The 14,022-nt window shown below is 37.8% G+C and overlaps 1 protein-coding gene across 6 annotated transcripts in view; it reads right to left on the minus strand.

The window, feature by feature from the left end:
- Positions 1-9,146, minus strand: part of ano3 (anoctamin 3) — a gene marked incomplete at its 3' end in the record, with an annotated part of 33,289 nt that extends 24,143 nt beyond the window's left edge. For 4 of the 6 annotated variants that reach the window (XM_032523092.1, XM_032523091.1, XM_032523095.1 and 1 more), the window contains 1 exon segment: positions 8,957-9,146. In XM_032523092.1, the coding sequence (XP_032378983.1) occupies positions 8,957-9,107 (151 nt within the window). In that variant the 5' untranslated portion in view covers positions 9,108-9,146. 6 annotated transcript variants of the gene reach the window in all.
- Positions 9,147-14,022: the final 4,876 nt, after the last annotated feature.

Genomic DNA, 14,022 nt, shown 5'->3' on the forward strand with positions numbered 1-14,022 from the left:
TCTGGTAGCTGTACCAAGAGAATTTTCAATCATTTCAAATCTTGCAGAGACGGAGAGCGTATCTATATGTAAGGAGATAACATAGGCACAGGGTAATTATTGCTAACTAAGATGCTAGTTAACATTAGTAATTAAACTTAAACAGCTAACGTAAGTGAAAACTGCCTGTGAGATTCTCCTGACTATACGGTAATTTCTCTACTGTGCAACAGAAAGTCGTGTGGTTATGACAAAATCCTTAGCCTATTTTTACAAAAACAACTGTTACGGTGCCATAACGAGAGATACAAGGTAATGGAGCATTTTATACATTGTTGTGTTTCTTTTGAAATAAACAATGGACAAATAGAGTCTTTATTTTCAAAATTTTTTTACAATAGAGTCAAGTTATTCGCTATCTATGTGACGCCAAAATGAATGGGAATCAATGGAATGCTAACGGAACGTGATGGCTTATTAGCCTAGAATCTCCCCATAGGAGGTAATCTGTTCCAAATGCTCACCTACCCCCTTGCTATGGTCACACCAATGGGTCTGGGCATGGCCATAGCAAGGGGGTCAATTTGTTGGGGTTAGGCATTTGACCTTGAGTGGTTAAGGTTAGAATAGACGATTGGTCAGGGGATAGGACCTGTACAAATCAGGTTACGTTACCTTGCATGGACGCCTGGCCAATAGTAGCTATTGAAGGGCTGGTCTAAAATCTATCTTTTAAATAAACTGTCTGTACACTAACAAAGTTCTTAATGCTTCGGTTTACATGTAGGGACCGTTACTATGTTATAGTGGAAGTGTGGTGCTATTTTGAGCCTTGTTAGTGGTATAGAAATAGCTATTTATTTTTTACTTTGATTAGCATGAAAACATATCCCAGAGAACGGTCGACCAGGTACCCATGTGTTAGTAACCCTTATGCTTATTTTGCACTGGACTTTAATAACTACCATGAAATTGTGTCAAATGCCGCATAGTGTTGCACTATTTTCATCTGTATCATCTTTTAGTCTATTTGTTTATTGTAAATAGCTTTTTCTTTCTAAATTATCTGATAATGTTGCATAGTCCTTGTTTTTACCTTCGTTTAACTAGTTTATAACTGAACCCATTATTACTAAACACAGCCATGCCATTCCATTTTCTATTTAAAACAAGGAGAAATGAAGAACAAGTATTTTCTGAAATGCCCCACAACAAGAAGTCACTAACACATTTATTTTTAAAGGCAGGTTAGTAAATTTCCGACCTTTGTGCTGCCTGTGATAGTTTGCAAAAGATCTTATTTTCCTACAAACAAAATATGTTCAATCTGAATAATTTTACATAAAAATTCACAAGCATTGCTACATACAGCTTTTAAATATCAAATCCTCTGTCAATGTTTCAATGTTTGATGCAATAATAAAACGTGAGCTGTCCTAGCTACACAAGCTATTGACTTAAGTCAACTTCAGTAACCATAATGACACAAACAATATATTGTAGCTAATGGATACAGTGTTAATATCACAAAACGGCTTATGGACTTGATCTGAAACTAAAAAATTGCAGCATCTAAATACAGGAGCTAGCCATTTTTAACCAACAGCAAAGAAAAACATATTTTTATGCAGTGACAATAAATCAAATTTATCCCTTCAGACATTTTTCTGTTTTACGTTTAACAACATTGAATAACACTGGAAGTAACTGTGATTTTAGACACTGATTAATACAAACTAAACTTTAATATCAAAGTAGAAACAGCCTAAAACAGCTAATAATTTTCTCCACAGACACAGTTGCTAGTTGTTGTCTGTCCATCACGTGCAGCTGAGCCGACCGCCTGACTGTGAAAACACTTCAGAGCAGCTGGCATTTTTTTTTTAACCCTGGTTTAAACGGTTCAGGACCTTATTATACAATACGGGCACAACTTCTGGGTTGCATCATTTCAGCAGATTAATTTCCCCCGCTCCTTTAACGTCACACGATCTTATTAAGTCCCCTGATTGCTTGTGTTTTCTATAGTACGTCATAGGATTTTCCACAAAGCCTATGCTGTGTCCCTGAGTACACACCTCATCAGAACCTCATGCATATGAACTGCACGGTCTTACATAAACACTAGCAAGCATGTTGCTCCACTAAAATCAGCCTGTACTTTGGGCTCTGGCAGAACTTCTGCCTGTATTGTTCTCATAACCTAGCAACAAAACAACTGCTGATTTAAGGACTGTGAAGCGTCAAAGCTGGTAACTGAAACATCATATACACACATGCAGAACAAAACAGTTTTGTAGTTTTCTAATCTAGTTGTCTACCTGGCATGCTAACTTCCATAGAACTGATGTCTGCCATATATTCTACAGCGGCCTGTTTAAATCACAGATGATACTGTATACGTGGTCTCCTAAAATCTGCCCTGAAATTATTTTCTGTATCTATAAAACCATCTGCCTGCTTGCATAAGAGGACAGGTGGCCTGCTTAGGACTATACAACCGAAAGACACACACACACACACACACACACACACACACACACACACACACACACACACACACACACACACACACACACACACACACACACACACACACACACACACACACACACACACACACACACACACACACACACACACACACACACACACACACACACACACACACACACACACACACACCTTATTAACACTTATTTATATCAATCAATCTGCCAAACATTTCCTTGACAAAGCAATTAATCGTTTGATCCATAGAACACTAGAAAAACAGTGAAAAATGGCCATCATGTGAGACCAAGAAAACCTGGAACCATCAACTGTTTGGTACTTTTTCTTAAAAAAAATACTTTTGATAATTAATCGATTATCAAAATTGCTGCAGATTCATATTTTGTTTAAATCGACTAACCGATTAATCGTTGCAGCTCTAGAATAATAGATGTAGAAGCACAAATAAAGCTTCGCTTAAGACTGAAGTATTCGATTGTAGAACTAGGTTATATTTAAATCTCAACATGCTTAAAGCAAATACTTTCTAGCAGATATTGAGTGCTCGGTGTATCAATAAGTTTCAACAACCCGTTTATGATTCTTCTGCAAAAAAAGATTTGAAATTCACTCAAATCCTGTAAAGTAAACAGATGGTTGTGAGTCATCTTCGTCCAAATGGAGCTGAACTTCTATTTTTTAAGAACTGAGCGATATTTTTTTATCAAGGCATTGAGTAAAAAAAAATACCCTCATCTTATATTTTCTTTCATAATCAGTCCCTTTTCTAATTCTATCTTTTCTCACCTGCAGTTTAGAAGAGAGTGGGCTTGGCACCAGCAATGCTTGAAAAGCTTTTAATGCATTTAATGATCTCATAGGGTGCTGATTATGTTTCAGGAAGAGCAACATATTGGAAAATTCTGAATTTTGCTTTAGAAGGACTTTGTGAGCCAACATTCGCTCCCTTTGCCTTCAATTTAAGGGTGCACTTAGCAATCACTGAAATATTGATAGTCCGATCTTAATCTGATGTCATGTTGTGCTGTGCTATGTGTTTCCTCTTTGTACCTGCACTGAAATCCAAGGAGTAGTTCACTCTGTTTAAACTATATAGAAAAGAAAGAATTACTGCATGGAACACAATTCAAATTTTAACAAAAATCTATGATTAGATGATCATAAAAATTCCAAACAAACTACTATGGATTTATGTGGTCAGTCTATATTGTGCAATAAGGTCATGGTAGAAGAAGAAAAGCTTCTTGTCAGCGTAAATAACCCTTAGTGTAATAACTCCTTCAGCTTACTAAACACACTTAAAACCTCAACGGAACATGAGCTACAGCAGATAAGCTAACACCCTCTTCAGCAGGGCATCCCTCACTCATGAACTTTGTAGCTGCTCAGCTCAGCACCCTCTCATCAGAAGCCAGGGGATAGACCCTTTCATCCTCCTCAGACCAGTACCTCAACAAAAGGAGGTCATTGCTCCCCATAAGCCAGAGTCAGCATGAAAACAAGAAGTTTCTCCACCATTGTTCTAAATGTAGACTGCCAGCACATGAATCATTAACACAAAGTATTAAATAATAACTATAGAGTTCTCTAAAGAGCCCCTCTTAGGGTTTAAAATCAATACTGGACCGCAGCAGTGAAATCAAGCTGGAATAGAAGACAGATTGATCACTTGATAGTAGTTATTTATAGATTTGAAGAAATTGCTCTGATGTGTAGCGACCAATTATCTGTCTTTCACTGTACAGTTTGATACCTAATCTGGTTATTGTCGGTTCAAAACACAAAGATGCCAAATGGACACCAATATGAACTGGATGTCTCATATTGCTTTTTCAATCTGCTGAATATGACTGACAGGATCTTGTAACTGCTTGAGATTTTACTTATTTTTATTTTTTTATTATTTTAACTGTCAAAGCCTGAGTACAGCTATTCTTGGACCTTACCCTTTAGCACAAACTATTCTACATCCTCCTGAATAGATTTGCATGGAACAGTTAGTATCTTTCCTCACAGCACATGCACAATAAAATGCAACTATGTTTTAAATAAACTCTCTGTACAGTTACAAATCAGGTTACGTTATCTTGCATGGACGCCTGGCCAATAGTAGCTATTGAAGGGCTGGTCTAAAATCTAGCTTTTAAATAAACTGTCTGTACACTTACAAAGTTCTCAATGCTTCGGTTTACATGTAGGGACACTTAATATGTTACCGTGGAAGTGTGCTGCTATTTTGAGCCTTGTTAGTGGTAAAGAAATAAGTGTCAATGGCAGAAAGTGATTTATTTTTTACCTCGCTTGCCCCAACGACTAGTGCTATAAGCTAATTAGGGGTTTGCGCTAAAAATTGTCACGTTTGATTAGCATGAAAACATATCCCAGAGAACAGTCGACTTGGTACCCATGTGTTAGTAACCCTTATGCTCATTTTGCACTGGACTTGTCCTTTAATAACTACCCTGAAATTGTGTCAAATTCCGCATAGTGTTGCATTAATTTCATCTGTATCATCTTTTAGTCTAATTTGTTTAATATGTATGTAGTTTTTTCTTATTAAATTATCTGATAATGCTGTGTAGTCATTGTTTTTACCTTTGTTTAACTAGTTTATAACTGAACCCATTATTGCTAAACACAGCCATGCCATTCGATTTACTAGTTAAAACAGTGAGGAATAAAGAATAAGTATTTCCTGAAATGCCACACAACAAGAAGTCACTAACACATTTATTTTTAAAGCCATAATATATTGAATTAGTCCATTTCCGACCTTTGCACTCCCTGTGATAGTTTGCAAAAGATCTTATTTTTCTACAACAAAATATATTCAATGAATTGATTAATACAAACTAAACTTTAGTAGCTGCTCAGCTCAGCACCCTCGCATCAGAAGCCAGGGGATAGACCCTTTCATTCTCCACAGACCAGTACCTCAACAAAAGGAGGTCATTGTCAGTGATACTAAAGCAACCTTTTCACGATCTGCAATTCCTCGTTTGTGAAGAACAGTCAAGTCTATGTGCAGCATTAACTGCAACCATCAGCTATAACATACAGTACATGGTTTAAATACAATAAAAAATACCTGATAAATGTAATCATATTTAAGGTGTTATTTATTAATATTAACGTCCATTGGAACTATGTTGCCTCCAGCTTAATAACTTATGACCGAGGTGAATGTAACAAACTAGTGGATAAAATATCAGAGCGCACAAGGTTCATAAACAGGCTTCATACCAAGAAGAGGCAGCAATAAGACCTCCAACTCTGCGTCACACTCACAGCCAGTAGAGGGTCCGATACCTCGGAGTACCATTTAACATCAAAAACTATTTAACTACAGAAGAAAAGTCAATCACACTCAGCTCAAAGAAAAAACATTAACAGACATTAAATAATTACATAAGTAGTGACCAACCTTTCTGCTGCTTGAAGGACTGGATGGAGCCCGAGTGGTGCACCATTGCGACGTTCTGTTGGTTTCCAGCGTTAATTGAATTCCGTATTACGAAAAGCAAAACTGCAGAATACATGGGAAACTATGGTGGGGTTGCGTGGGTGTTCTCGCAGCTCCCATCCTGCCAAACGATCTCACGAGCGATGCGCAAACCCCAGCAACACCTGTCTAAGCTCCGCATGCTCCCCCTCCGCTCCCAACCACCACCACCCTCGTCTGTTGTCATGGTGACGGGCGGTAGGGGAGGTCCTTAGATGGACACGAATCACTGGGTCCTGATTCACTGACTCCAAATAAACTGCGGGAAATTACCAGGGCGTGAGATCTCAAAATGGACCGACAAGGACATGTATTGACTCGGTCATCAATCATCCTCTTATTGCCCGTGCAGAAAGCTGCTTCTACCCTATGGCATCACGTGGTCTAGTGAACTAAGGAGGAAGAAAACAGTTCGGCTACAGAGCCAACTAAAAAACAATGCTTTCAGTGCTGGTTGAAAAGGAAGGATTAGCCTATGTAATGGCACCTTCACATTTCAGACAATACACTATTTTTTTTTTTATCGGGCCATTTTGTTGCCTTGAAGAAAAGACTAAAACTTCATTTAAACATCTTTCAAAAGTAATTCTAAAAAAAAACGCCCTTTTCATGCGTTACTGCAACAACAACAACACAAATTAAAAAGGATTTCACATTCACAAGGGCCATCCGATTTTCTAAACCGATTGGACCTCAGGGAAACTTCAACATAAAACACAGATTCCAGTATCTAGTGTTGTTAACTGTAACTTTGTGCAAAAAAAAGCCCAAAACATTAAAGGGGATGTGAACCATTTGACGTTTTCAAGGCTGAACCCTTTGTTTTGGCAGGCACTAAAGATTGTGAGGCTGTGAGAAAAACTCAAAACAATCAATAATATAGTTTTAAGTTACACACTGCAGCTGTAGTGGCAGGGGGGTCCCTCTTAAGGGACAAATGTTATAAGCTACAATATTTGTTATAAAAAACTGAGCAGGATGATACAAATGGTTGCAATAGTATAGTGTGATGGTCAAATGTTAAAACTGGTACCGTAATGCTGGCTTTATTGAACAACATAGGGACCCAGCTAAAATGATGAATAAATTGTAGGCTAATTGGTTATTGAGAGTTGTTGTAGGTTATAGATTTGGGACAATACATGTATACATACAATATCATGTATGTAGTTTCATTTTTTTTTTTTTAAACTTAAATGAGATATTTCTCTGCTATACCAGTCTGCCGTTCTTTCTCTTGTCAGCTTGTTTTCATTTGTGGTTTCTTTATTTATTTTAGTGAAGTTAATGCTAGTGCCCTCATGTGTCTCCGTTATCCCCTGCACATCACTGTTGTTTTCACAGTTTTTAACATTTATAGGTGACATGGAAAAAAATGGAACAGTGGGCATTTTATTATTAATCCCACAATTAATGTATGTGGTATCTAAATCTGCACTATAGTGAGAAAATGTAGTCAAAACAGGTCTTCAATTGAACAGTGTGAACCAAACAGATCTTATCTTGGTTTGTCTGCAAGGTCACTGGTCTTATCTCTATGTCAACCACACAGAGTTACAGACCAGCAGGCCTCCAATTATGATCTGAAACCCATGAGGGGGAAAGCCCTGTGTTGTTTATGAGCAGACACTGAAGTGACTGCTGTGACCTAGTCAGTCTTCAAAGGGTCACAATAACACAAGTTACAGATTGGTTTGTGGTCCTACTTTTGTGTGTCAATCTCTGTCTCTGCTGGTATTCCGGGGAGTAGTCTGGCGTCTGTCATTGATGCAAATACCATCTGCTTTCTTGCAGCTCAGCACGCCTCTACTCCTCCCACTTGTGTGATGTTTATTGAGGACTGGTGGCAGGGCTGTGCTTGCCAACCCCTATAATATGTCATTAAACTAACAGGCAAATGCATTTCTTCTAATAGGTCGATAACTAAATAAGTAAGCAGCTCTTATACGGTCAGTCCCATTTAAAATGTTATCTCTTCCATTCCAGCCTGTTAGTTGAGAGATGTAGGTCAGATGGCTGCTCTGCAGAGGGAATAGGGTGTTTAGATAGATAAAATACTGCCGCCTTGTGGTTAAAAAGATGAGCCGTCAGCCCTCAGCTCCAACTACCACAAAGGTTTTACCTCAGCCATGCATGTATATTAACAATCAGAAACTACTTTTAGCAAGATTCAATATGGTCAACTTTCAGGACGTCCCTTGCATCCAAATCAAAACAACAATTAAAACATAACAAATATCCCAAATCTGTGGTGGGAAATTCATTCCATTTACATGAAGGGAGAGATATTTAATTACATTCAGAAACAATCAAAGCTGTACCACTCAGAGTATTCAACACAGCTCTCGTTGCATAGATAAGTTCTGTCACTGCTGATAGCAGCTGAGGGATCTGTTGATGAAGTTGTTTCAAAAGTTCAGAGCAAAAACTTTTAATGAGGGTCTAAACTGCAACATAATATTGTCATGATCGATTAATATTTCAATTATGCTTTTGATTAATCAATAAAATTATTTAGTCTATAACATTTTGGGGAATAATTCAAAATGGCTATCCCATTTTCTAATCGTCCAAGTTGATGTCTTTAAACTGCTTGTTTTGTCTGACAAAAAGTCTAAAACTAAAAGATATTCAATGTACAGTGACTGTGGTCAGATAACAGCAGTGGATCCTCACATTTGAGAAGATGGAACAAGGAAATATTTGTGTTTGGGGCTTGACAAATGGCTTTAATGATACATTAATGGTCAAAACCTTTGCCAATTTCATTTAACTAATTGACTAATAGATTAATGATCAATAGAATGGTCCACATTCATTAAGGAATTAGCTAACATTCTCAATATTAACGTCATACTTTACATACACATTAAATGCGCAGAAATTGCAAGTATGGTCAGATCTCAGACGGATGTGATGTATTTAAAAACCTTTAGTAACAAGTGCTGTTAGAAAACTTACAGGAGAGTTGGTTGCTGTCTGTGTCTCCAGAGTGGAAACTGTTGGCCAACAAGGAGCTCCAGGACACAGAATGGCTGATGGGATTGTTTGGAACATGCCCGTTGGCTCCAGAGGAGCAGGAGGCCCGACTCTCCAGCAGGGGCAGGAACATACAGTTGTCCTGAAGACATGATCCTAATAAACATAGAAAAAGTGATCAAAGTGTGAGTATAAAGTACTGATATCATTTTATTAAAGAATATGTATCGTTTTTATCTTGAATGCCACATTCTTAAACCATGATACCTGTTTCTTAGGTTATCAGAGGGACAATGGAATAGCTTCAATGTTCAGATCAGTAAAATTTGAAGGTGATCACAGCAGTCAGGCTCATTACTTAGCCCGCTCGTGTTACTGCACTCATTCATTTTTAAACACATCTTTAAAATTCTTTTTTACATTCTGATACTTGAAACTAATGGGGAACAATAAGGCTTTCCAAAACCAACTGTGTGTAACTCATCTCATCAGGTTAGATCTTATATCAAAACCAGTTAACAGTTAAACTGACAGAAATGTGATAATGGATACAGGCCTACCAGACACCTAATCTTAATAAATTAAACTGTTTAGGGACAAATTTGATTGATTTATGGAACAAAAACAATGTACCCAAGCAAAACAATAATTTTACACATTACGTTTTGCAAGTAAACTCTTGTTTTGTCTTGTGTTCTGAATGAAAAATGAGAAAAGAATTAAAAGGAAATTTCACAGTTCAAGGTCTTTTCACTGTTGATCTGTTTTTTTTTTTAAGTTCAATAAATACAGTATCTTTACAAAATTCAACAAGTTATCTTGTTGAATAATCAAGATTTCAATACTGACTAAAATAATTGTGATAATTATTTCTCCCATGATCGAGCTTATCTACCATGGAGTTTGTTTTCTAGTGTTCTTAGCTACTAGTTTCTTATTTAACAAAAGTAAAATAATGATAATTGGGATGGATTTTAATAAATGCAGTACATTGTGAGCTTATTTACATACACAACAAACTGTCAACCAACACAATATTATGTTAAATGCACCTCTAACAACGTGGAAGAAGGAGACTAATTAGCACAATGAGAAGAAAAATGGCTTTATGCACGTTATAAATTCATACTTACCATTTTTGTAAATAGCCACTGAGCCAGTGTGTTGCAGTAATGGATTTATTACATATATATATTACATTATGTGGAGGCTACCATTTTGAAACCTAAACAGGTCACTGCCTTGGTTAACCAAGTTAGCATTAAATAATGCATTTTAATTTGTTTACAATGGAAAAATAACATCTACAGTCAGAGATTTTCATGTGTGCTGATGTGGGCTCCCTCCCTCATGTGTGCAACGGGCTTCATTATGACCAACAGGAAAGGCCGAAGGGCTGCACTCCACACAACATGACTCAGAGACATTCAGAGGTACTTTACATCTCAGAAGTTATTCTGCACAGGTATTAACAGCAAGATGTCCTTCAGCATCTCTTCTCAAATGAGCCCACGACAAAACACTGACATAAACCATTAACAGAGATTACTGCACATCCAACACACCCTACCTAAACAATTTAAAAGTGACTATTGGAAAGTAGTCTAGATTACCAGAGCTCTGAACAATTGGTCAGGAAAAATTACTCTCCCCAAAAAGTGCTTTGTCCATTACAGCTGTGTAGTCTAAGTGCAATAATATACCGTCCTGAGGATTTCAAAGACTCTAGGTAGATCGATTGATGAGCAGGTACTTCCTGCTTGAACTTCCTGGCACATTGATTATTTATTTAAACTAATACATTTAAAAGTATGGGTCACTTATTTCGTCTCTCAAGTAATCGTGAATGTATGATGGGATGTTGAGAAAAGTGTGATGCAGTTATTCATGTAGTATACTCTATCCCAGTATATACAATTGGAACCACAGCTAGACTGTCCGGCAAATGCAAGTACCACAACTAAATTGAAACTTTGCAATAAGGGCCAAATACAAATCTTATGCTTATTGATAATCTTAGAGGACGGAATAATAGAAGCAATGTATGTGCACCAACACTTTGCAATATGGAATGTCAACAGATGTATGTAAATGTATATAGTTTGAGTGCAGCCAGGTAGAAATCTTCTCCAGCAACTTGTAAATTTAATAAAAGGAGCATCAGTGTTTATCAACTTAATACATAGAGGTGGTGTGTATCCAGTCTGCAGGGCATTTATGCTGCCGTTTTCCATTACATGATGGCTACTCCGACCTGGTCTGTGTGCCTTACATCACTTAAACAGCTTACATTAATCAGCAGTGATCACTTAGGGCCACATAAATGTCTCCATAAAATCACAACACTCTTGTCTCCTCTAATTCAATGTGTGCAGATAAAATGTTGGCTTCTTTCAGGTGAAACAAATGTTGAGATATGCCAAACTGCATTGAGAAGTAAAAACACAATTCTAAGCAATGGCCATCATTGTGAAACAAGCACACAAAAAAAAATTTACAAATCAAAAAAAAGATCTTGTGGTTGCTAATTGCTAGAGACTATATTTTCTAGCCTACAGCAAGAAAATTAAAGTGAACATTGTTTTCCTAAATAAGTATCTAATGTACACAAAACTTATTTTAAGTTTCTCTGTCTAAAGTGAAAAGTTAGACAGAGAAAGACCATTTCAAAAAGCAAATTAGTTTTTAAAATAAGATTTTCTCAATTTTCTATTAGTCCCCGGGGATGCACTCTTTTTGAAATAATTTCTTTGAGTTCTCTGCTTTATGTGCACTAGTCACTGAGAAGTGACCCGAAAGCATGGGGTGACTCAGGGGGCAAAAACGGAAGGTTCAAAGCTAACTTCAACACTTGATGATTATGGTAACACTTGACCCAGCAGAGCTTCCAGCTTCCCGCAGAGCCACTATGTCACAATTTGCTCCTTCTCAGAGTCTCGGTGCATCACTGAACATTACTACCCACATGGCTCAAAACGGATGAAAACACTGTCCCATTAGCTGTCATGACATAACCACAGTTTTTGCCATTTTCATCTTTGCCTGGGGCAGTGATGATTTAGAACAGCTAATAAAAGCCCCGGCATTCATGCATTAGCTATCTCATTAAACTGAATGTAGCTGGACATGTTTGCTGGATTCCCCTAGAAAACAGTCACGCTCTCATTTCTCCAGTCTGTGAGATGTTTCAGCACAAGATTACAATGTTCTGTCCTGACATGTCAATGATAAAATGAACGCCACACACCAAAGAATTGCGATGTAATTTTTATTCTAATTAATGACAGGCCTTATTAATTTATTTGTCATTAATGGAAAATGTCACAAAAGGAGCGCCCATGTGACACTTCATAAATAAATTAATCCTAAAGGATCAGTTGTCATCAAGTAGATTAACAGTTTCATACTGTTACTGAACTACTGTGCACTCATCACATGTAGCTTTTACAGTTTAATTTATATAATTATAATGGACAACTGCTAACCAATAGTGTGCTTTTCCTTTTACGTTTGTTAAATAAGTACAGATGTGTTTTTTAAGTTGCGGAACAGAAGGTGTTTCACAGAGATAAAATGTAGCCTACATTGAATATTCTTAAACATGTTAAAAGAGGTTCGACAGCTTATTAAAATATTGTTTTTTTGCATGTGGTAAATAACATATTAGGCCTCTGAAGGTATCAAATTCAGTATTGGTTATTGTAGTTTTATAGCTAGCTGCAGTTTTACTCCAATTCCTTGGTTAACTACCTCAGTGTGCCTCATTCAGAAGTGAGTCAAACCTACCTGAGGAGCTGCCAAGAGCCTGTGGCACCTTCCTTTCCATTGCATGTACCTGCGCCTTTAGTAAATCTCCCATCAATAAGTTTCTGAGTGACAACTTGTAAAACTACAAAAAGCTGTTCAATCTCATAAACATGCCATTCCCACTGTGCAGCACTTTGAGCTGTGAAGTAGCCCGGGCGGTGCAGCGAGGATGGATGGGTGGAGTTTATAGCGTTGTCAGGGTATCCGGGTACAACGTTACAACTCTCAGGTTATTGATTGTCGAGTATCGATTGGACAGAAATGCTGTGTGGCGATTCACTCACTTCACATGGAGCTTTTTTCTATAGTCTATTGATAACAAATTTTAGGAGAGAACTCTCTCTGTAGGTTTTACATACATTTGATGGCTGGCACAATCGGCTAACGTCATGTAGGTTAATTACAGTTGGTCTACAGAATCGGTTAGTTTACTTAATTTTGTATTGTAATGTTATCGGCTACATGGCACACATGAGCTTTTCTTGCCATGTCCCGTTTACCTTTAATCGAGCCCATTAATACAGTAACATTATAGGGATATAGGACATCTCTTTAACCGTCCCTCGCATGTATTTTGCGAGTCGTGAGAGAGTTGGGGAGTGCAGTAATTTATTGCAATATGGGTGTATTATATTATTATTGTTACCATGGTGAATTTCTACACTCAATTTGTCCTTGCCACAGGGTGGTGGTGTTGGACCAACAATCAGAGGACCAGCTTGTAGTAGTTCATCCCCACCCATCCCTTGTCACACTGGGCTACGTTCAAAATCCTACAATGAACGCACTGTTACGCAATGAGGTTGCCTAAAGTGTGGCCACTACTAATTACGATTCACCAAGTATAAAATGCAGTAGCCTCGTAGTATTTGATTTCTGACATGGCAGTTAACGCTAGGTTTTGTGCATTTTACTGCATCCATATTCCATACTAACCTTCAAGTTCTTTTCACACCGCCGCGCGGCAACCGCCCGGACAACCGCTTAACGTTACCTGCAAGAGCGTTTCCCCAAAAAGCAATGCGTAAAAGCGTTAAAAGCAGTTCCTGCCATACGGTCGTTACCGCTAGAAGTTCAGCACGGTAAACTCTGGGCGGCAGAGCTAAATCTGCCAGCGTTTACGTTGGCCTCAATCACTTCATACCCATAGACCGTTAATATTATACGGTCTATGTTCATACAACCTACCGCCAACATCAAAACCGCTTCCGGCTTTGCCGTCTTCCCCTCACTGAAATCAT

The sequence above is a fragment of the Etheostoma spectabile genome, chromosome 8 (assembly GCF_008692095.1).
Source record: "Etheostoma spectabile isolate EspeVRDwgs_2016 chromosome 8, UIUC_Espe_1.0, whole genome shotgun sequence".
Lineage (NCBI taxonomy): Eukaryota > Metazoa > Chordata > Actinopteri > Perciformes > Percidae > Etheostoma > Etheostoma spectabile.